Source organism: Clytia hemisphaerica, unplaced genomic scaffold, assembly GCF_902728285.1.
Source record: "Clytia hemisphaerica strain Z4C2 unplaced genomic scaffold, Clytia hemisphaerica genome assembly, whole genome shotgun sequence".
NCBI classification, from domain to species: Eukaryota; Metazoa; Cnidaria; class Hydrozoa; order Leptothecata; family Clytiidae; genus Clytia; species Clytia hemisphaerica.
The window spans coordinates 486,484-509,906 of NW_027103671.1; the positions used below are offsets into that span (position 1 = coordinate 486,484).

Below are 23,423 nucleotides of genomic sequence, written 5' to 3' on the forward strand. Positions count from 1 at the left end.
CTTGTTCTTAACATTTTTTCCATGGAAGCCATATGTTCTTATATAAAACGCGTATTCATTAATTAATAATAAAGCTATATTTCAGTATTGTATTGTATCCATACTTAGTCGTGTATTAAACGCGTGTGGCGATGATAGCACTGCCATAATTATTGCTTTCATTATGATATAGCTCAGGGAAATAAAACTTAATTGGTTGGACAAGGAAAAGTAACTCTAACGGGTCCACATCAATTTATTTCACTTTTTAGCTAGCTTCAACGTGGAGACAGTTTATTTAGAGTTTTAGATTCTTTTTATTGTTCGTGTCAATTTGCTGTAAAATCAGCTAAATTTGAAGGGGACTTCTTTACACTTTTTCGAGAAAGCTGTCTGGCTGAAAGAGGAGTCTTCAACCACAAGAAACTACTCTAAGAAATCAATTATGCTGAGCGTTTAGACAGGCAAGGAGAACGTACATAATTTAATCGTCAGGACTGGTCAGGAGAACGTACACGATTAGTCAGGAGAGCATATTCCAAATTTTCACTGTAATGCCTTCATCTTTGACCAGCATTTCAAATGAAAGCTCGGTGACTAGCAAATCAACATTTATTGGTAGCAAGGGTAATAAACTGATGCCAAAATCCTCTTACGCGTTGCCAAGTGGCAGTAAAAAGTCTATGTATTCAATATCGTATGGCATACCTGCAAACAATGGAAAATTAATTAACAGTGGTAAGCGCAATGCATTGGCCTCCATGACGTTGGCAAGATGATTGTCTCGCAACTATTCATGACCCTATAGGCCATTTCACAGTCCAAATGGATCATGGGTAATCTTCAAAAAATTTTGGACCAATAAAAAGTCGTCATTATTGCGTCACTAGTGGTCCTGGTTACCCATTACGCTTTGCGACTGTGAAATGGCCTATTGTATTCTGACATTACGTCTCTCACAACAGTTGGCTCAAGTAACGTATTGGATAGAAACGAAGTATCTGTATGTAAATTATAGTCATTGCAGTGGTGCATAATGAATTTGAGTAAAACGCGTGATCAACGCTTTAATGTGCTCACATATATTTGGCTTCAACCGATTTGTCAAATGTGGTAAAAGAATCAATAAAATACAAAGACAATCTTCAACTTTTCCCAATTCGATAGGAAAGAAGCCTTTTTCGTGTACACCTTGGAAAGTTCAAAATTACGTGTCTCGGCTTCATGGGGAAGGATCTCGAGTTGCAGTTTACAGCTTAAACACCCCTGGTTTTTTTGTATACAATATTTTTATTTTTATCTATGATTTTTATGTATAAATATTGTACTACATTAAAGGTTTTGTTTTATAAGAGTGATATCACTTGCTTACTCGTCAATTTTAATTCGCAAGCTTTTTCTTATTGAATAGACACGGGTGTGGAGCAAGATTGGTCAGAAAGAGGAAAAAGAAAACATTTTTTGCTTATATCAGCATAATATAACAGAAGGCAGACACTGTCCTGATATGAAATATGTGACTGATATGAAATGGGAACACTTATGTAAAACCTTTAGACTACTAAAGGGGTTCTTTTTAGCAAGTAGAGGCCCAGATTGTTATAGTAAGAAAATTTAATGCAAAATTTTTCTTTCTGAAAGAACTCAAACAAAGTATTACTTTCATACAGCTAGCAAAAGGGTCAGTAGCGTTGACAAGAGGGGCGCAAATTTTGTGAAGATTTTTACGACATGGTAATTATCTTTTTACGAATAGATAATTACAGTGTCATAAAAACCTGCTCTCCAACATAATTTTGCGCCCCTCTTGTCTACGCTACTGAAGGTTTTTTGAATTCATCGAGCTATCTCCTGGAAGTGATTTCGGAATAAAAGTAAATTATTTTCTTCGTCTCATTCTCCATTTCCCTTTCTTTCTCATCCTCTTTTTCTCAGTTATTTCTCTCGAATATTGTAGTGCTCTGAATTATCTTTTCAACAGTATATAAATTGTTAACATTGGTACTTCTTAATAAGTGTGCGCATCTAAAATGAACGGTCTTTGTCTATTCGCATATTTTGAGCTAAATAGGTGGTGATCCAGGGTGATCGTATTTAGGTCTACCGGTATAATTGACTAGCGGGATATTGAGAGTTTATGATCAAAGAAAGTTTGTTAGGACTTCTAGAAACTTGTATAACAAAGTAATTTACGTTCTCATTAAATAATGACCACAAATTAAAAAGGAGGCACCATCTTGCATCCTTAATGACGAACAATAATTCAATTTTCAAATTATTCAATTATTCGTTAAGTTTTAATGGCTTTAGATAAACTGCTTACGAAACTTTTTTGAACACGTTCACCACGTACTTTCAAGCATGGGGTGATTACGCTCTGCTTAATTTGCTATTTCAATTAATAAACACAATTTATCACTTGTTTCCGTTTAATTGGCCCTTTCCGATCAATGTACCTTTCTTTAGAAACCAGCCCGAAATTCGTTGCCTCGTTAATTGACAATTGGGGGATTAGAAGAATGTCAAAATTGCCAATTTATCTAAAAAATGTCAAAGTTTGATATTGTATATTGCTTATCGTCTCCTAGACTTCTGTGCAGGACACCGAGCAATGCCACTGATACGCTATGTCGTGTCGCGATGACACTGCCGACGATGTCTTTTAAGAGCGATAATTTCCTTATCCTCCAATAAACTATTCATCCTAGCATTGTTGTTCTTCTTTCCATATTTAAAAAAAGGAAAAAGAAACCATTCACTACCGAGGGAATCTAGGGTGAAGGATTTACACTTTCGATGTGTGATATTCTGCTCCAACCCTGCTGAATGTTACAGAATAACTTTCCCTAATGTCACCGACCCTTAAATAATAGCGCCATCCTCCTGAAAGATAGAATAAGATGGTGTAGTCAAGTAAATGTAGCCTCTACCAGTTACTTTGACCCTTCCCAGCGTAGATACCTTAAGGGAAGAAATTTCTTTCCGCCAAATTTAAATTTATAGGTCAGTCGCCAAAAAAAATTCTCACAAAATTTAATTTTCTTTTGATTTGGTTTCTATTCCTCCTAAAAACCCTTTTTCCCTCTTTTTTTTTCAGCTAAAATATTGAACAAAAATGGGTCGTTCACCCAAATTGATTCTTGCCAAAGTTAAAAATTTTATTAAATCACCTAATTAAATCCCGCCAAATTGCACCAAGATTGGCGAATGGGGTTCTCAGTTCCAAATCAGTGTTAAAAATTTCTCCACCTCAGACGGATTTCTGTCTCCCCGAAATATATAAAGAGGCTTTTCCGTCTCAGAAATCTGCATTACTCAACAAAATTTCAAGGAGTATGTGCTAAATTGCTGTCTATACCTTAAAGGAAGAAATGTTCTCAGCAAGAAATTTTCGCGGCTTCAGCTAAAAATTCGGAAGTTTCGCTGAATTTAATTCGCGGTTGAGAGAAATTCAGGGGGAATGACACCTTCCGAAAAGTCAAAGAAGTGAGATCAAAAAATTTTATGAAAAAGGGAGGGGATAGCAAGGAAAGTAGGGGGTAGTTTAAGAAGGGGGGCTTACATATATATTGTAGATTATTTTCAAGCCCAGGTTATGAAATTTGGTCTTCATGAAAGAAAATTTTCTGTTAGAATAGTCTGAGTCAAAAAGAAGAAAGAAGTTTATTATTTCGCTTTCTCTTTAAGATATTTCACCATATATTTGTTAGCTATTTTTGTCCAAAATCCTTTGGGAATAGGCATTTTGAAAGGTTAGGGGGATGCCAAGAAGGGGGGGATCAGACCCCTTTCCGCACTATCGAAATTTTTTTGTTTGTCTCAGACGAAAATCCTTACTTTGACCAAAAGTAAATCAATCGATAATGAAATTTCTATATCATTACGTCATCTTTAGAATCTGACGAATGGTGATGAAGGAGGAGGGATCATTGAGAATGAGATCTACCAATGTAAACGAAGAAGCCAAATCACCCTTATTGGATATTCAGGTGGAAAGGTCAGTCAGTGATCTGGGTTTCATTTTCCAGATTCGATCTCAAAAAATAAGGGCTACTTAGACTACACAATATATTGACGAACAATATTCGACAATATGGTTTGCGGACCGTAATGTACGAAGTAAACAACTGGTACTCTATTATAAAAAGGAACTTTCTTTCTGTAAACAATCCCCCTTTATTGTTGGAATATTGCAAATCGAGCTGACAATATATTGCGGACACCTTTTCAATATATTGTCGACATTCAGCAATATATCATCAATATATTGCCTGACAATATATTGTGTAGTGTATGTAGCCCTTAATGAGCGAAACAGTTCGTTGTGTCAAACAACATTAAAAATATTGGCTGACAAATGCACCGTGATTAGTCAAATTAGGGTAAATTTCCCTAGTTCTTGTCTGTACTTACGGTAGTTTTCAGATCGAGTACTGAAACCCTCCCGCCTCCCCATTATTGAATTTCGGTTGCAGAGAGATTTTTCTTGAACTGAAATCCCTTGGTCAAGCATGTCAATAAGCATCTTTAAGGTCTTTAAAAAAGATAAAAAATTTCAAAGAATTTTCCAAATAAATCTTTCAAAATATGAGAGGGCACAACTTGAACTTCGATCCAAATCCAACTAAGGTGTTGTACGGTATAATTGTTGAAACCCCTTCTAACGCATTATTAATTATTCTTTTCTCTTTTCTTCAGATAATATTGGCATTAAGTTCAGGAGATGTGTTAGCTTTTGAATTGTAAATCCTTTTGATTGGTTGGTTGCTTGAAATGTTGGATTTATTTGGTATGAAACATTTTTTTAGTTATAACTGAGAGGACTGAGTGATGCACACCATAGAGTTAAAATCCCGAAGAACTGCAATCTATCCCCTGATTTCGAAAAGTTTTGCCTCGCGCAAACCTTTTGTACCATTTGCAACTACTTTAGGCGTACAAACTTTCGCGAGCAGAAACTTTCACGATTTTTCGCGAATTTTGGTCTTTCTCGCGAAAGTAGATGTCTTTGAAAATTCTTAACAGGGCAATTCGCGAAAGTTAATGCTCTGTAAAACCTCAAAATCGTAATAAATACCACATTTTCGGCATATTACCCTTTAATGCTTTTTTAAAGCCGAAGAGCAACCGTAGCGGATTTAAGGAATATTTTTTACTTTTAAGGCGATTTTTATCCAACGATTCGGGAAAGTTTATGCTCGCGAAAAAATTTTTTTTTCAAATTTCGCGATTTTTCGACCTCGCGAAAGTTTCTGCGTGCGATAGTTTGTACGCCAAAAGTAGCTTTTGAATTTCTAAGTCACGAATTTTTGTTCGTCAATTTCACTATGTGTTTAAATTAAATTTTTGGGAAAGATTTTTTCAAGCCCTCGGAAGATCGAAATCTCTACTTCGATTTTCATGACTTTATTTTTCCTTTTTTTTTGTAGTTTTACTTAACTTGCATGCACTTTTTCTTTAGTTCGCTTTTTTATATGTAGATAATTTAGTTTTTAAAACTAAAACTTTAAGAAACATTTTATAAAAGTAAAATATTGACTGCCTCTCACATTTTATCAAACTGTAAATTTTTTAGTACAAATTTATATGAAATGTCTTTCTTAGTTCTTTATTTTTCAGCCTCTGTCATGATGAGGTCTGCGAAGTTAGTTTATTTTGAAATTTAATATTTTCTAGAATTGTTCCACCTTTAACTGGATATAATATAAGCTTATAAGCATTTAAATCAAGGGGGTAAGGGTTCTATGAACCCCCTGTCTTTCTATATGAGGGAGATCATACTTAAAACCTCAAGGTTGGATTTGTAACGGTCTCGTTATTCTAACCTAAAAAATCGACAAAATCATGGGGTCTTGGGGTCAATATGTCTATCAACTATCCGGTTGCTCAAATTTGCAGTTGACGCTCTCAACTTCGACGTTCTACTATTGGATATGTTCCGTTATTCGATAATATTGAAAGTCAGCGTTATTAGGAAACTCTCATAAACGATTTTCTACTTTCTATACGCTCCCTTATTCGATGAAAGTTCAAAAAAGACCCCTTCAAAATCGAATCAGAGAGCGTCAACTGTATAACTGCCTTTTTGGTGAATTTTTTTTTGAATTTTATTATGCTTTGTAATAGTTTGTCACTTACTGTCTTGAGAATTGATAGTTGATAATAGTTTTTTTGAAAATGATTGTACAAAAAAAATGCTACCTTAAAGGAAGAAATTTTGGCGGGAATTTAATTTGGCGGATGGTCGAAAAAGTTTTTTAGAGGGAATTTAATTTGGCGGATGGACGAAAAAACTAAATTTGGCGGGAATTTAATTTGGCGTTTGCTGAAAAATTTATCCTTAAAATGGCGTAAAAACAGCAAAAAAAATGCAAAAACACCTTTAAAAGAGATCATATTTTCAAAAAGTTTAATTTGGCGGGAATTTAATTTGGCGGATAGCGGGAAAAAGAAATTTTGGCGGGAACTTAATTTGGCGGAAACTGGCCAAATCCGCCAAATTTTCTTTCCGCCAAAATTTCTTCCTTTAAGGTAATTGAAAGTTTGCTTCACATTTCTATATTTTTATATTTTTCAGAAAACATAAAAAATAAAATAAAATTAAGAAATTAATATTAATGATCAAATACAACGATGTCAGGAGAAGGAATTGAAACTAGAGTTACGATGACTTCAGAAATCAAGAAGTTTTTACAAGATTTGTATGATGATCGCTATCTAGATCGGTTCATTAGGTCTAAAATACGAATCGCTTTAACGCCATACAACAACGACGAAGAAGTGACGTCGATTTCGTACGACGTTTTATCCGAAATCCATCAACATTATTCCGACTTCAAACGACCGAAAAACGAAAAAGATTTTATTGATTTTCGTGAATTATTGAAAACAGGTAAAATTTATAATTATAATATCCCGGTACCGAATCGATCTAAAGAATTGGTTGAGCGTTTATCCAAATTACAGAAAAATCAAGAGCAAAAAGAATATGATAGCATGGTTAAAAATATAAAGAAAAAGAAAAAAACTTTGGGTCAAGAAATTGGTACTGAAATTCGAACATCTAAACAACAGTGTTCGAGCATTATTAATTTTTTGTTATCGGTTGGTGCAGCCTTTGCATTTGGTTTTGTTTCTTCCCAATATGCTTTTAGCGATGATTTAGGTTTTCGTGTGATTTTTTCGATTTTCTTAGCCACTATTGTAGCAATAGCAGAACTCTACTTCATGAGTAAAGTTGAAATTTGAAATTTTTGTAAATCATACCGGGTGCACCAAAAAAAAGTATACAACTTTGTCGAGATATTGTGAGCTTCAGGATTTAATTTTTTTGTTCATTCTTTTTTTATTGTATAGAGGATGCTCTAACTTGAATTTTGAGATATTATACGTTAAATTTGAAAACGTAGTTCGAAAATTATTTCAAAAAAACTGACTTTTTTTAATGTCGAAATTTCAAAAAACCATCAAAAACAGCGAGCAAACTTTTCTCTTGACCTTGTTTACACATAAAAATACCAAAAAATGCAACTGTGTTCATCAAAACTCGTCACGGAATTTAAGAATATGGTAAAACAAGTTATTCCCATGTAAGATAATATTTTTGGACAAGCTGAAAATTTTTTTTGGAAATCTCCAAGGTTTTGGTGTTATGCTATGTGAGAAAAATTTTGAAAAAATAGATCACCATTCCTCGACTAGTTCTTCAAAGAATTTGGGTCTGCATTGAGTTTGATGGTGTTGGAAATGTTCATGACGTGCAAATAAGATGGGCAAACTGTTGGCAAAATATAAGATAAGAGAAAAAAGATTAAAAGAAACAATGAAATTGTTTTTTTGTCATTTTGTCTTATTTATAGCGTGATTGCTGTTTTTAATGATTTTTTGAAATTTCGACATGGAAAAAAAGTTAGTTTTTTGGAAATAACTTTCGAACTGCTTTTTCAAATTTAATGTATAATAGCTCAAAATTCAAGTTAGAGCATCCTCTATATGATAAAAAAAAGAATGAACAAAAAAATTAAATCCTGAAGCTCACAATATCTCGACAAACCTGTATACTTTTTTTTGGTGCACCCGGTATATATCTTATTTTCAATTTATTACACTAGCTTTTAGAGTAAGGTAGATATATATTTTCTGTGAATTTTTTTCAGAGCTCCTAGACGTCTTAAATTTACTTTTTTAAATGTGCTAGAACAAGTCTTAGTTCTTTGAATCTTCTGCTTATGATATTCTATTGAATTTGAAAGTTTTGGATAAAAATTTTGAACGGAGTCTAAAACGAATCAATCATGGTAGAAATAGCAATTCTCTTGTGCAATTTTGATGAAAAACCTGAATTAATTTAATTTTTAATCAATCTCCGTCCAAATTTTCCCAATTATATTCAATTTCATGAAATAGACCTGGGAGAACTGTTTTTTTATCTTAAATTACCCATGGCCTACTAAAAATATTTTTAGTAGGCCATGAATTACCCTTTTTTATTATAAGAATAATTTTGTAACAGCACGGGGCTGAGAATAGGCTAAATCCTAAGAACAAATTAAGAACAATCCGAGGCACAGCTCTAGCGAATCTTTAAGAACAAACTAAATAAGATCAAGACTGAATCGAAAATATAGAGAAATAAACACTGTTTCACACTTGGTTGTCACTATAATTTATCCTGCCAAAATATATTGGTTCTCATAAGAGAGCTTAAATTTTACTTTAGACTTAAATAAACTTGGGCTTAGATAAATTATTTAGTTTTTTGCTATCCTAAAGTTTATTAATTTAAAATAGTTGTTATTGATGATGATATGATTTAATTGAACTCACAAGCTGCGATGTCTAATTTACTCGACTTAAATTCAGCAGTAATTATCTTCTTGTCCTTCTCACGCCAAAGTCTCTCTTAGCCCACACTTTCCTAACATAGCATCAGGGCTGTTGCGTGCGTAAGCAAAATTCTACGCCGTACGACGCCGGGTGATGACTCTGAAACGCACATTCCTAACATCCCTCAAATGCATTAACTGACTGGCTTTTTATATATCTAAACTTTCATACTTCTATATCTAGAAACCAAAACTACTTATAATAAATAAAAATTATTCATATACACACACAACGCACTATGCAACCATGGCAATACACTGCATTGACACATCAATTCAACAAAATTGAAGACAAATTATTACCTCCACAAACAGTTGCTCAACAACATACAATAAATCAACAACAACAAACTATTCAACAAGTTCAAATCGAGCAACAGAACTCCCAACCTATGTAAGTAATAGGGTGTTTTTGGAAATAGAGGTTGACGCTCAAAATTGACAGCGTCGTCCTCTTTAGCGGTATCTTCTTGGTTTGACGGTTTAGAAAACTAAAAAGAGGTGAGAAAATATTTTTTCCTTGTGTTGTTGTTTTGGAGACTGTGAAACGATATGGTTTCTTGGCGGGAAGCGGCTTGCTATTTTACTCGGCCTAGGCTCTTTGCCTCCGTGGAAAACTCAATATCCGCCTCCTTCTTCTAAAACACCCTACACCCATTTTCACTATCCCATTTTTTTAATCGAACCTAGTCGAACTTAAAGTGAACAATTAAATTTCCATCAAGCTCAGTTATCATACTTGTATTTATATTTTACTTTAATTTCATTACTTCTATGTGCATTAATACAGAAAGTGTTAAAATGGTGTGGTTAGAAGTAAAGCTGACTCTCACTAATTCGAACTCGAGTGGGGAATCCTATTTCTTCGAATTATTGAGAAAGATTCGAATAATAAAAGCTCGATTAAGCGAGAGTCTACTAGAGCAACGGATTTTAACATTTTTAGGGAAATGATGCATGAAAACAATGCAACAACAAAACGAAAATTTATGCATGAAAATGTAACTAATCTTTCAAAGGTAAGTTGTTTCGTCTCTCAGTTCATGAGTTGAAAGCCAGAGGTTCAGAACTTTGCTCCTGAATCTTTTATCCGCCCATTCTTAAATCATATACTAATACATATCCGAACCATACTTCATATTCATATACATGCTTTTTGGACCTACCCCGATGGGGTGGAGGTTCTATAAATTAACATGTGTTCGTTCGTTCGTCTGTTACCAAGTTTTCTCATTTTCTCATGAATCATAGGAATCTTTTGATTTTTGGTACAAAGGTGCAAAATGGTAGTGGCTAAAATGTGACGGAGCCCGATTTTCGAAAAAAAAAATTGGGGGGCAAATTTGGGCCAAAAAACGGCTAAAAAACGGGTTTTTTGGACTTTGTGAAAAATTGGATCATTTATTTTTTCTGATTTTTTGCATGAAAGTAGGGTACCATCATAGGTAAAAGATGGCTCAAGCAGATTTTTGCAAAAAAAATTTGTTGGCTCAAAAAACGCATGTTTATCTATAAGAATCACTATTAATAAGCATACTTATGAGTGCATGTTTTTTTTTTGCTCGTGAGGGCTTACTTTTGAAGAATATGTGTGTTTAGACAGGAAATTTTGGTTGCTTGGCGTGTTCTTATAGAAAAACTGGCCAAATTTGATATTTATTTTGACATTATTAATTACTTAGGTATTAGCTTTTCTCGAGATTGGCTCTTTCATTCTTTATAATATTTTGCACAAAGATGCATAACAATAAACCTTCGAATGTGACGGAGCCTGATTTTTAAAAAAATATTTTTTTGGGCAAATTTGGGCCAAAAAACGGCTAAAAAACGGGTTTTTTGGACTTTGTGAAATATTGGATCAATATTTTTTTCTGATTTTTTGCATGAAAGTAGGTAAAAGATGGCTCAACCAGATTTTTGTAAAAAAAGAATTTTTCGGCTCAAAAAACGCATCTTTATCTATAAGAATCACTATTAATAAGCATACATCAATGTTCTTAGCCGAATTTCTCAATTTTTTGATGAGATAGATGTTTTTTTGCTCATGAAGTCTTAAATATGTAAGAATATTTCAAGAGCTTGAAATTTACGTTTTTAAACGTTTTTTTATAAGAAACGAATGACTAATTTAAAAGATCGTCACTATTTGTGTTCTGAATGATTGTTTAATGGTCACGTCACGTAGATATCAATTATAAATGTGTTAAATGCATAACCAGGTAGGTCCATAAAAGTATCACTTGTTTTAAGAATGAACTATATAGGAATATTCACGATCAAATTGTGCTCATGTCGGCAAATACCGACATCGGCACGGAAAGGGTTAGGAAGAGTATAAAAATACCTTTTCTTGGTACCAAAATCTTTGTCTAACTCTCAAGGTACAAGCTTTTATTCCAATTTGAAATTTTGGATTTCAAAATGAAAAGTTGGAAATTTTCGCATTTTTCAAAAAATGGTACGCTCTGGGAAGGTGAATATTATCTATGATGAAATGGAAAAACAACATTCTTTTATGAAAAAGCGTGTATTCCATTTTAAGCAATAGTAACTCCTCTTAGTTCTTCGCTTGGTTTGTCCAAGAGTTTGACCAAATACCGCCAAACGTTGAATCTGCATTTAAATTTCATTTTTTCCCTATTTTAGAAACCAAAACTGGTACACTGACAGAATGAGATGATGTTTTGTATTGCGTAATTTTTATAACTCTGGGGATTAAAATTTATACTCTTTTTTTGACAGATAGTTTATTTATATTTTCGAATTATTTACAATTTTTAATTTTGTTTTTCGTTGAATTTTTAACTGCACACTCATGTCTACTTCGAGACACCGCACATATTCTAGTCAAAATAAATCTTTCGTTAAAACTAAAAGGAGTAAAAATTAGGTTATTTTAATCCCCAAAAATTTCCCCAAAATTTTAAAGGTTTTCACCACAATATTTTGTCTAGATTTTATCGAGTCCACTTAATTATTATGGAAAGTTTACTGGTTTTTGAAATTCTGAATTTTCTTAGTTGTTGTTTTTTTCAACATGTTCAAGACTATTTTTGAAAAGCTGCTAGGGTTTTCAAAGTGACAGATAAAAGCAAGTTGGGAATTGTTTTCTAACTGATTTCAACTGTCAACTCTAAAGGGCCTAACTTCTTGTTATGGCATAAAGTACCCATTTAAGTTCTAGTTAAAATCTGGCTTTCGAGCTCTGCTCTTAGAGAAAATGGTGCGATTTAAATGTTCCAATTATAGTTGACCGTATTCAAACCAAATTTTGACCAGAAATTTACTTGTGTTTTGCTTAGATTTTTCAAAGATTTTGTTTCGGCCGACATGTTTGGCATGTGTATAGCACCTTTTTATCGGTCAAGTTTAACCGTCGGAACATCTCTGTTTCTTGACTTACAATTCCCTCTCAATAGATCTTATTGGAGTTTTTGATTTTTCTAAAAAAGCGATGCATTGTGGGATTGTTTCGGGGGTATTACAATAGAAATCTCTTAGGAATTCCTCGAGGGAATTTTGAAAAAAATCAAAAACTCCGATAAGGTCTATTGCCTTGACAAGCTTTATCTCATGATGGATCACCGGTTTAAAGATTTACATTCAAAAAGCTGGCCGTTAAGTCTGATCACCTTGTCTTCCACTATATAATAAATTTTCTATACATTATATAATTTTACAGTAACTTTAAAGATAACTTTAAGTTTCCATATTATTTTATTTTCTTTCAGGTCAAATTACTAAATTCAGATTTTTAGTTAAAAAATTATCGTCTAAAAATTCAAAGATTGCTGCTCATATACCAATGATTATGCATCCATGAAAAAGTCACCGTGAAAAGAGCGAAGATTCTTGACAGTAAATCCGCAATCCTTGCTCCACCAATGATAAACTTCAAGTGAGTTATACCGTCGTTTTGAATAAGATTCCCTTTTCTGCACTAAGATTCTTCTGACTTTTCCGGCATTTGTTCGCTATTTTTCCTGGGATAACCGGCATGAGATTGGAAAGGGTTTCTTGTGTTTTTACGAGACAGCTTAACTTTCCGAAGCTCATTTTTCAAATACCCGGACTTCCGGTCTTTTTCTGGTAGAAAAGTGGCAGCGGAATCTTAATGTTGGAAAAGGAATCTTAAACAAACGACTGTATTATTCCTTATTTAATATTTTGTGTTCGTCCCTTAGAACTTTTTAGAACTTACAATTTTTTGTTCTTTCGAACGTCACCCCTTCCACCAAATCCATTATTATTTCTATCTCGCCCAGTAGATCGTCAAAAATATTCTTAACGGTTTAGTTTTTGATCTGCTCCATTCTTTAACAGTGGACCATTTTGATATTTAAAATCACGAAGCAATTTTTTTGCAGCCAAAGATGAACTTCCGAACAGCTTAGGAAACAATAGAAATATGTCAAACTTGTTCAAAAAGTTTTTGAAACAAATAAAATGTTCATCTTTCTTTATAAAGCCGATAGTTTTAGGCCAGTCTTAGGCCACGAGCCCGGTCAATACCCGACTTCCTATCCGATAGGAAGTGGGGTGAAAACAGAAAATAAGATATCAAAAACTAGACTGAAATAGTTTACAGTCTGGTTATCCAGGCTACAGTATTATATTTCATGAAAAAGCTGAGATTTAAGTTTGAAAACAATGGAATTTTGAACATCAGCTCAATTCAAAATATGCTTTAACAAAGATGTGCATGCTTAAAATGGTCTCGTCGTTCTTGCGTGACTTTAAATACACGTTTTTTTATAAGAACATCAAAAAATCTTAAAACCTTCAAATGTTCTTAACTTTGCGAGTTTCAAGCCTGAGTATGTTTTTACACTAGGCTTGGATAGTTCTTACACTAGGCTTGGATAGTGGTATATACAAGCATTTGTTTTGAACTATTTCCATCGATGATCTTTACTTGTTGATTTTGTCACGTATATATATTTTTTCTTTGGATTGATTTGCTAGTTTTGGGTTCATTTGTTAAACCTTTTTCTTTTGGAAAGGTAGTTTCTGGTCTTCATTGACAGCTCTGTATTGCTTTCTTTATGTTACTACCATGTTCTTATATTCACCATTTTGTGAGCATTTTTGTCCATTTTCCTAACAAATCGGGTGTTCTTTACTTGTTCTTAACATTTCGACAATCGAAACATTATGTTTTTATAAAAATTGTTATTATAAAAAATCACTGCAGGCTAGAATGTGTTACGCCACTTACATAGCCTGCAGCACTTGCTGTAATTTTCTATTTAATTTGAGAAAAAATATTAAGCTTTTGGAGCTTATTCTAAATATAGAAGCCAAAAGAAGCTTTAAGGCTGGAATTCTTCAAGAGGCTTTCAGCTTGCATAAATACTTGAAAAACTGGTTAGCTGTCTAATGACTTGATGCAGTTTTGAAAGACTCTCAATAAATATTTTGATTATATATATTCCCATGTGGCACTAAGTCTAATGTCAAAACTCTACTTTCAAACTGTATTTTAAAGCACTTGAAAATGCGGTTTTAAAGTTTTGAGGGAATTCCTCTTTTGTGTCAAATTTTTGGCGCCGGCTGAGGTTGAACCCGATTTGGGATGCGGTGATCAAAGGCTAACATTCCTCTCCCATGGGAAATTGGCCCGCTCCTTTAGAGCTTTAGCGTAGGCGGCCGCCAATCCGCCATCAAAATATCAGATAACCTGAAAGGTAATTCTTGTACAACAGCCCGAAAACCTGTTTTACGAATCCGATCTTTTTAATTTTTATGATTGTGATGGCGGCAGCATCGGGTTAGGTTGCCAGTGCAGACATCGCTTTAATTTGACCCTTACACGAGCACATTGAGTTTGCTTAAAGTCTGAAGGGCTAGAGTAGAATTCTGTAACCTTTCCCAGGCAAGAAAAAGTGAAGCCATTTAGAACGCGCCGTAATCATGACGACGGATTGCATCTAGCGGTTCCTTTGTTTTTTAGGACTGCATTTTTTTGAAATGTAGCGATAGATTTTACTTTTAATCCGGCGTTTGTGTAAAAACCACGCGCGGGCGTTCTGGATGGGGAATAAGAAGCTTCATTTACCCATCCAGGAGTCTCGAATCTAGCCCTTTGAACTTGGAAATCAATGCAAAGGCAGCACGTAGCTGTGTTCCTCCCGAAAGTTTTCCCACAGCTCTCATTTACTATATAGAGATTATCTACGCCAGTCAGCCTTGTTGCTCTTATAAACCATCTGCCAACAAATCATCTAATCCTTCTGTCAATTACCGTTTGGAATGATGATGCTTTATGACCTTCACCTGAAATAAAGTTGAACTTTTACTTCTTTTTTCTACAGGAAAATCAAATGATGTCTATCCATCTCATACGATGCAATTATGAAGGTGAGTTTCCCACTAGCCCGGGATCAAATTAAAGACTGGATGGTGCGATTAAGTGACCTGGCAGTATACGGTAATGTGCTTTTGCTTAGGTAGATTTTAGTTGTTTTTGAAAAGTTAAAGTAGGATGAAGCGATGGTTTAATTTGAAAATAAGTGATTGCAAATTGGTTAAGGTGGTCATCGACCCATATAATATCAGTCTGTCTTTTTTCTGGTCAAATTTTCATTTTTTGGTTAAAACTCAAATATAACCTATTCACAACAACTTCCCAAAGTTTCAGGTCATAAAAAGAGGAAGGTTAAAAAATTTAGTTATAAAGATACTTACCTAGACAGAAATTGGTCTCCGCCCGTTTGCGCCCGTATTTCCGCCCAGCGATAAAACAGCTATAATTCTGCTTCTAGCGCTTCAAGCTGCTTGAAATTTTTTACGGGACGTCTTAAAGTCGCAAAGATTCTTTATGCTAAGTTCAAAAGTCGCTTACGCGTACCGCGATCGAGTTATAAACATTGTAAATATTCACCGCCCTTGAAATCATTGGAGAGGTGGGTTGACTGAGAGTTAGCCTGGGAATCCAAGCGTTAAACTTTTTTCACAGTCTAGTTTATGATATTTTTGCTGCTGGTTTAACGCTTGGCGCAGGTAACTCGCCTGCAGGGAGATTTTTCCCTGCAATGCAGGTTCGGCCTGATTGGCCAGCTTTCGGCGTATTACTTACAGGCAGGGATAACTTCAAATTAGCCTATCATCTCGGAATATCAGCTAATTAGCCTAGAATAAGCAAATTAGCCTATTTCATACAGGCTAATTAGCCCATAATGAAGAAAAATTAGATTTTTGAGCCAAATACTAATAGTCGCATCTTTTTTTCACTAAAAACAAATCTTATATGTTTCAAAGAACATTCTCCACTTAAAAATCTTTTGTGTTCAGCTCCCAGAAAAGATGTATTTTAAAAAACTAGCTGATAGGCTAAATAACTGATAATAGGCTAATTTTCTGATCTTATACCGTGTGCAAAAAATAAAAAAATTTTCCGCGAAAAATGTCGAAGTTTTTATACTGCGCATGCTCGGCGCATGCGCAGTTAGAAAAAATTGAATATCTCCTATTCTGGAGCTGATTAAGGGATAATATTTGGAATATACATTAATTGAGTGATTAGAGATTAATCTGAGGATTTATAGAATGCGACTATGTATTAGTATTTGGCTCAAAAATCTAATTTTCTTCATTATGGGCTAATTAGCCTGTATGAAATAGGCTAATTTGCTTATTCTAGGCTAATTTGCTTATTCTAGGCTAATTAGCTGATATTCCGAGATGATAGGCTAATTTGAAGTTATCCCTGCCTGACTTAGCAGTACTTTCGCGCGCATTTTGATTATTTCGATGCGCGCGCATAATTTATGGAAAAAGCTGACTCTGCAGAAAAAAGGAAAACAAATGAAAATGAAAACATAGATTCATTTCAAAACAAAATGGCTGTTGGCTGGAAGTCTAAATACATGTGGCTGATGTTTTTATTTGGTTTTTAGTAGCTTTGAAAGTCTTTATAGATTGTGGAGGAGTTTTATGGTAAGTTGATTATGTGTGTTTGCCTGGGTTTCCAAAGTTCAGAAACTCTGTCAACAAGGGTTCACACACAGACTGTTTATAACATTCTGTGTCAGACTAATCTACCTGCACCAAGCTCTATAATTTTAGAACTTTGTGAGGTGAGGTATTTTTTGTTTTTTCTAAAATTATGAACTTGGATTCCCAGGCTAACTGAGAGTAACCTCTGTGCTTCATGTGTTTCTATGTGTTTATCTCCTGTTTTGAGTGGCATTTTAAAGCTCATTTATACTTAAAAGAGGTCTTTAATACTCCAAGGAACCATGCTTCTCAATATTATATGACATTTATTCTGAATTGAGTTTATAATAACCTCCAAAGATAAGCACAAGGTACGTAAATAATTTTCTTTTTGTATTTTCATCACCATTATTCTTATGAGATTCTTTTAAACACCCATTTATAGTGAGTAAGCATGTATAAGATATGTTTGCATATGTATTTGAAGTTTGATGAGGATGATTTGCTATGATTTTGGTTCATTTTGGTTCATTTCGGTTCATTTCGGAAACTGAAAGTGAAAGTACAAAATTATATGTGGACGTAGCTTTCACAAAACACTGGGAATTTCAAGGCAGCATTTGGACAAATACAGTTGACTTTTTGGTCTTTTTCTCTTGGATAGATTCAAATCACTATTGAAGTGAACAAAGCACAAATTTTTGCTCCTTGTACCCTTTTAAACTGTTTTGCGGCAATTCTTGCTCCACTGCAGGCCATTTTGAGGATGCACCTCAGATTGCTTAAATCGGCCAAAATGTCCCAGTTGAGTCAGTTTAACCAATTATTCTATTCAAATGATTTAAAGTATTTGTGAATTAACTAAAATTAGCAAAAGAAACTACGTATAAAGCTATTTTCCTTATTGGAACAGTGATTTCTAACTTTACCGCATGTTTTCTCAAAATGTCGAATTTGGTGAAAATTGACGGTTGCGAAATTTTTTCTCAAGATAGCTTTGGAGTTACAAGTTGAAACTTGGCAGGATTGTTCCTTGGGTGAAACTTTATGAAATGAATAAAAAAAATTTTCCCCTTAACATCCGTTGCTATGGTAACTAAGGAAAACATGATTTCCCAGTTACCATAGCAACCGTTGTTATGTAGAAAAAAATGTTTCATTCATTTCATAGAGTTTCATCTAAGGAACAATCCTGCGAAGTTTCAACTTCTAACTCTAAAGCTATCTTGAGAAAAAATGTTGCAAAGTTTCCATTTTTTCGGGTTGCTGGGGCTGTAGCCCCTAGCAACAGGGCGCAATTTTGAGAAAAAAAAAATTTTTATTTTTGTTATATAGTATCAATTTATACCAAACAATGTTTCAATAACTTTACAGAATAGTGTTTTTAATAAAAGAGCCTTTTAGGGTCGATGACCACCTCATATCTCTTTTATTCTTAATCATATTTTCCAACTCCAAGTAGTTTTTTTTGTTATTTGGATTTTTAGTGTTTTACTTTCAAAATGGCGTCAATTGCTCCTAGTCTAGTTTTCCACGAGACTTTGTGTCTTCTAAGGTAACTTTCACGGTAACTCGTTTTTCTGAACTGATCATCACATGGTCTGAGGCTACGAAATCAGCGTTTTTGCGGAAATAACTTTCAAGTTTGACAAAAACTTCGCCTCAATCTTAGAGCTTTTAAAAAAATAATTTCGACGTTTGAAATATAAATTGTATTTTAATTTTGTGGCTTAACACTGAGAAACATATTTATTTGTGACAATTATGCACCGATTAAGAATTACTTTTTTCAGTTAATTTGAAAATAGCATTTCGTCTTCTTGAATTGAATTCGTTCTGGTTCAGCAATAAAGAGTACATAAATTCTACTCTCCACTAATGTCCAACGAAATGTAAAACATGAGTTTCTTTTCATTTTGTTTTATCTTTTCTACAAAAAGTTTACCTAGAAATATGTACAAAGTTTTAATGGTTTGATTTTAAGTAATTTATTTACAAAGTTGTTACAATTTACGTTTTACAGAGAGAAAAACGAAAAACTATTTTTACAAAGTAATAAACCGTCATTTTTAAAATACGAAATAAAATTTCAAACGGTGGAAAAATATAACCGTTATATTTTGGTTTTACAGAGTTTTTATCTTTGGACAAAAAATAAAAATATTTCACTTTTACATAGTTATTAAAAAATTACTTCTGGGTGTCACAACTTTCCATTCTTCATAGTGGACCCTTGAATTGCGAACAAATTAGAAGCTTGAGCTTGAATTAGCGAGAGTTAATTGCAATTTAATTGCCGATTTACGAATACCTTGTTTAAAGACGAATGGTACACCTTTTAGAGAGACAGACATGATCCCAAACCACCCACAGATAATATAAATCAAAAAATAATATAATATCCCTAAAATATGTTCATTGCTGTTTAAACAGAAGTGACTTTGTAGGCTTTCCTGCTTGGCGTTACGGGCGGTGATTTCAGTAATTTGGCTTTCAGTTTAGCCGAAAGTTTTTGATAGTTTGTTCGTTTCTTTTGAGGTTTTTGTTTGTTAGCCTCTAAGCACGAGACAAGTTCCAAGTGTGATTTACATACGCGAACTTTTCGTTCCAAAATTCGATTTTCTCTTGATAGAACTTGTGGGGTGTTTCGATTCTGCATGGAGATTTCACGTAGGCGTTCTATGAGAAAAAAAGAGTGATTTTCTTTAGCAAACTTGGAAATAAATGTAATCCTGAACTTCTGTTCTGGTACGTTAAGTGAAACCAACAGCTGGTAAAACATTGCGTTTAGTCTTCCAGCTCAGAAATTTCCACCAATGTAAGATACATCAAGATCATTACTGAGTCTCCATTAATACTAAGTCCTTGGTCAGTATAAATGGATCAGAAGTTTTTTTTCAATTTGAATGGAACATTCTTCAGAGGTTTTATCGATAATAAAGAAAACGGAAGACAAGGTTTATAAGTGATCCTGTAACAAACTCTTTTTCACGAAAATTGGTCGTTAGTGTTTAGGTACAGGCTACCATGAAAAATGAAAAGCAATTATTTTAAAATCTTCTTACCATCAATGTCTGGAAGAGGAACACGATTCAGCACCAGTCTCTTCAGCGTTTGTTGTAATTCTTCCTTCAAATCCTGTCGTTGTCCAATCAACTCTTTGATTTGTGCGCGAAATAAGGATGTTTTTGCGAAACGTGCTTTATCTTCGTCTTTCACATTTATCCCGCGAATTTCGTCATCTAACTCGTAAATAGTTTTGTTAACTGAGTCTAAAAATTAAAAAAAGAAGAATATCTCTAATGCTTTTTCGAATAAAATATCTTCAAAAAGAATAAGCAAGTAACGAAATTTTCAGCAAACGCCCTAGCCAGTGAAATTAGTTACCGACATGTTTACCAATAAGTATAGTTTCACAACACCATGAAGCCTTTAAGGTATTGCAAAAGATAATTCACTATATATTTTGTATCAGGATCCTTGCAATTTTGTCAAATGCATTGATTATGTTAAATCTTATTCTTTGTCCCAAAATTTTCAGGACGACAACTCTGGTAAAATCTCAAGCTTCTTATTGAAGTATCAAAGGTGATGGAGGACAAAAGCCCAGTAAGTGACTTGTCCTTTTCTTTGCACAGACATCAAAAATATTTCAAATAACTCATTAGAAGTCTTCGATTTCATCAAATCCTTTAAAATTCGAAAAAAAAATCAAATTCTTACCTTTAGGTCTTGGCGATTTTCCTTTTTCACTTGAACTGTCAGATGAATGAATATTAGCACTACTTTCACATCTCATACTTTCATATCCGCTGCTCACTCCTTCCGAAGGTGGATCTGGAAACGCAAGGAAAAAAGAATGTGCATACAGGTCATATAGACATCCTTCCCAGACCTTTGCTGTTGATTGTTTTGGTTTAATCGTCATTTTTGTCGTGAAATTTTGGTATATCTTAATTTTACTACATGTACCAACTTATTTTGTAGCTTGCTCTCTATTCTGATTTTAAAAATCTTACTGAAGCTTTGGGGGTTTTTATAGTAAAGTTATTACGCTCAGGTTTTTAAAGTCTGTGTAATCTCTTGGGGATGATCTTCAGTACTTAAAGTTTTGATTGACAGTATGTTATGAGTTATTATGTGACATGATTAAATTTTTGGGGGTCCAAGTAAAAATATATTTTTGAGCTTTTTAACCCAGATGTTAATTCTTGTCAGTAATCTTTCTTTGATGTCAGAACTTTATGTTATAATAGAATATTGTAAGAATTTCTTAAAAACATATGATTGTGGTTAACAGTGCCCTGTAATCAACTTCTATCCCAAACATTTTCAACCTTTGAAAATTGCACTTTAGATTATGGAGCAAACTGTACTAGTACATTGCATTATCTGAAAGGCAGTTCACAAAAAGCTTAAATCCATTGAATTTCAAATGACCATAAAGTTTCTTAGCAATTCTTACAAACTGCAAACTGTTAGGTACTTAACTTAAAACGTACACCGACGGAAGTATGTCTTATGACCGTTTAATTCGACACTGCAAATGTTGCTTGAGCACGTATTGAAGCTGACAAAGATGAAGACCATGTTCACACGTCACTGTTCCGTTTCGCTCCGGTATGATTTTCGTAACGGATCGAGTGTGTTCCTATTTGTAATGTCTTCTTTTTTGACGTTTCGAATTTTGACGTTCACACTTGTTTCGGAACCCGTAACGTCTGAACATGATCGAAAATCTTTAATCAATATAAGATAAAAACTTACGTTTGTCGAAATTCCTTGGTGAATTCAGATGACTATCACAGCTACTAAAACTGTTTCGGTGACGTGAATTTGAAAATCTGAAACATAAGAAAAAAATGTAGATGTTCAATAAATCAATCATTACAATATAGGTACATCCACAAGTGTTAAGCGCTAGAATTTTCAACATATTCAAGATTGGTAGACCAGAAAAAGTCCTAAATAGCGTTGACATGTGCGATTGCAAGTCAAAATAACTTTCACCTGAGAACCTCTTTTTATTTTAATTCCATTTCCCTGAATAAATAACTAAAGATGATCAATAGCAAAAATTCTAAATTGTCTGCAACTTGAAACAGCCTGGAAGTCTGGAACGAGTTTCCTTTTACACTAGCAAGGCAAGGAAAATTAAAATTTGACTTAACATAAACCTTTACAAATTGCTTGTGTTATACCTTAGTTCTTTGTCTGTCTTTTCGTCTGTATCTTCCGCACTATCAAAATGGTGGCGTTGAATGTTATTAAACGGGCTGTCATGGTAACACATACATTCTCCTATACACGTGTTACAACTGATGACGTCATTATCTCTCACAACAACCTCTTCAATTCGATTCGAATCTATACCATACGAATCGTTGTAATAATCCGTTTGTATCGTATAATGATCGATTGGATTCCGAGAATCGAGACCAGCGCTTATTGTATCTATATCATCGTCGATGTAAAAATCCTCACTTGTGTTGCTATTGTTATTGTTATCATTAGCATTGTCTTTGCTTAAACTGAATTCCGCCTCGACGGCAAACCGCTCCGCTATTTTCGATACTAATTGCCGCTCGAAATTCTCAACAGTTGCGATACTTGATATCGTTTCGTTTGAGCGATAATTTTCTTCACAAATCTGTTCGCTTTCCTCGTGTTTATCTAATAAAGTTCTATCTAAACTAAGCGAACGGTTCGATTCGATCCTTGAATGATCGTAAGTCATACTACGGCCTCGTTTACACGGCGATGAATTCGTACTTCTTGTTAGCCGTTCCCCGACGTCATTTTCCGTACGGCGTCGCTCTTTTTTCGTCATTTTATAATTGTTATTAACGTCGTACGATTCTGGAACCGAATAACAGCGGTTCTTACTTCGGACGGGTAAACTGTCCGAATATCTCAAATTGTCCGGTAAATTTAATTTCCGATGACCAACCCAAAAATCGTCTTTTGTTTTCTGTTGACCAAAGCAGCACTCGTTTTGTTGTTTTTGGTTACTAAGTTTTGTTGATGGTGCGATCTCTTCCAAGGGTGATTTGACTGTTAGACTATTGGAGTTAACATTAACCACAATAGGTGGGTCATTGTTTGCTCTCAAGGATAATTTAGACTTAGTTGGTAAAACCTTCTTATCTGTTTCAACAGTGTTTTTATCTTGTAAGTCTTTATTCGTTCTTGGTAACGTGTTGACTTTTTGGTGATTTTGTGTCACATTTTGATGATTCGTTTTGTTCAAATTGACCACGGGTGAAACTCTCATTGTCGGTTTATTCATTGTTGGGGGATGCTCAAAATCCGTCAAATCTCGATCACTCAAACAACGGCCACCTGGACCAAGATAAATGACTGTATCACACGATTCTTCGGCCGCCGACGTCGATGTGAATTCCGATTCGACGTGGTGATCTGATTGACAGGTGTCGGTTCGTAGAAGCGGCGTGACGGGCTTACAACGACGTCGATGTTTCTTTCGTTCGTCACAGGAGCTGTCACCACCTGACGAGCTAGTCCCACTTGAATACTAAAGACATAAAACGAAATATTTTATTCAAAAACATGTTGACTGGGGTTATCTTTATAGCTTTGGAAGATATGGGAAAAGATGCA

The 23,423-nt window shown here is 34.2% G+C and overlaps 3 protein-coding genes across 4 annotated transcripts in view; 2 read left to right on the forward strand and 1 right to left on the reverse strand.

The window, feature by feature from the left end:
- LOC136803362 (uncharacterized) overlaps positions 1–5,119 on the forward strand; it is a 102,323-nt gene extending 97,204 nt beyond the window's left edge. Inside the window, exons 19-20 of the mRNA XM_067060087.1 lie at positions 3,875–3,976; positions 4,678–5,119. Of these exons, the coding sequence (XP_066916188.1) occupies positions 3,875–3,976; positions 4,678–4,725 (150 nt within the window). The 3' untranslated portion in view covers positions 4,726–5,119. The remainder of the gene's footprint in view (positions 1–3,874; positions 3,977–4,677) is intronic.
- Positions 5,120–6,612: 1,493 nt separating this feature from the next.
- Positions 6,613–7,227, forward strand: LOC136803391 (transmembrane protein 199-like). The gene has a single exon (XM_067060112.1). The coding sequence runs from the start codon at positions 6,613–6,615 to the stop codon at positions 7,225–7,227; it is 615 nt and encodes a 204-aa protein (XP_066916213.1).
- Positions 7,228–18,716: 11,489 nt separating this feature from the next.
- LOC136803364 (uncharacterized) overlaps positions 18,717–23,423 on the reverse strand; it is a 45,202-nt gene continuing 40,495 nt past the window's right edge. Inside the window, exons 9-13 of one of the 2 annotated variants that reach the window (XM_067060088.1) lie at positions 22,004–23,337; positions 21,570–21,646; positions 20,526–20,639; positions 19,868–20,074; positions 18,717–19,481 (exon numbers count right to left, since the gene is read on the reverse strand). In XM_067060088.1, the coding sequence (XP_066916189.1) occupies positions 19,228–19,481; positions 19,868–20,074; positions 20,526–20,639; positions 21,570–21,646; positions 22,004–23,337 (1,986 nt within the window). In that variant the 3' untranslated portion in view covers positions 18,717–19,227. The remainder of the gene's footprint in view (positions 19,482–19,867; positions 20,075–20,525; positions 20,640–21,569; positions 21,647–22,003; positions 23,338–23,423) is intronic. The other variant, XM_067060089.1, reaches the window with a different exon arrangement.

Bases quoted from the DNA above. Each gene is read 5' to 3' on its own strand.
- LOC136803391 (XM_067060112.1), top strand. From the start codon at position 6,613: ATGTCAGGAGAAGGAATTGAAACTAGAGTTACGATGACTTCAGAAATC.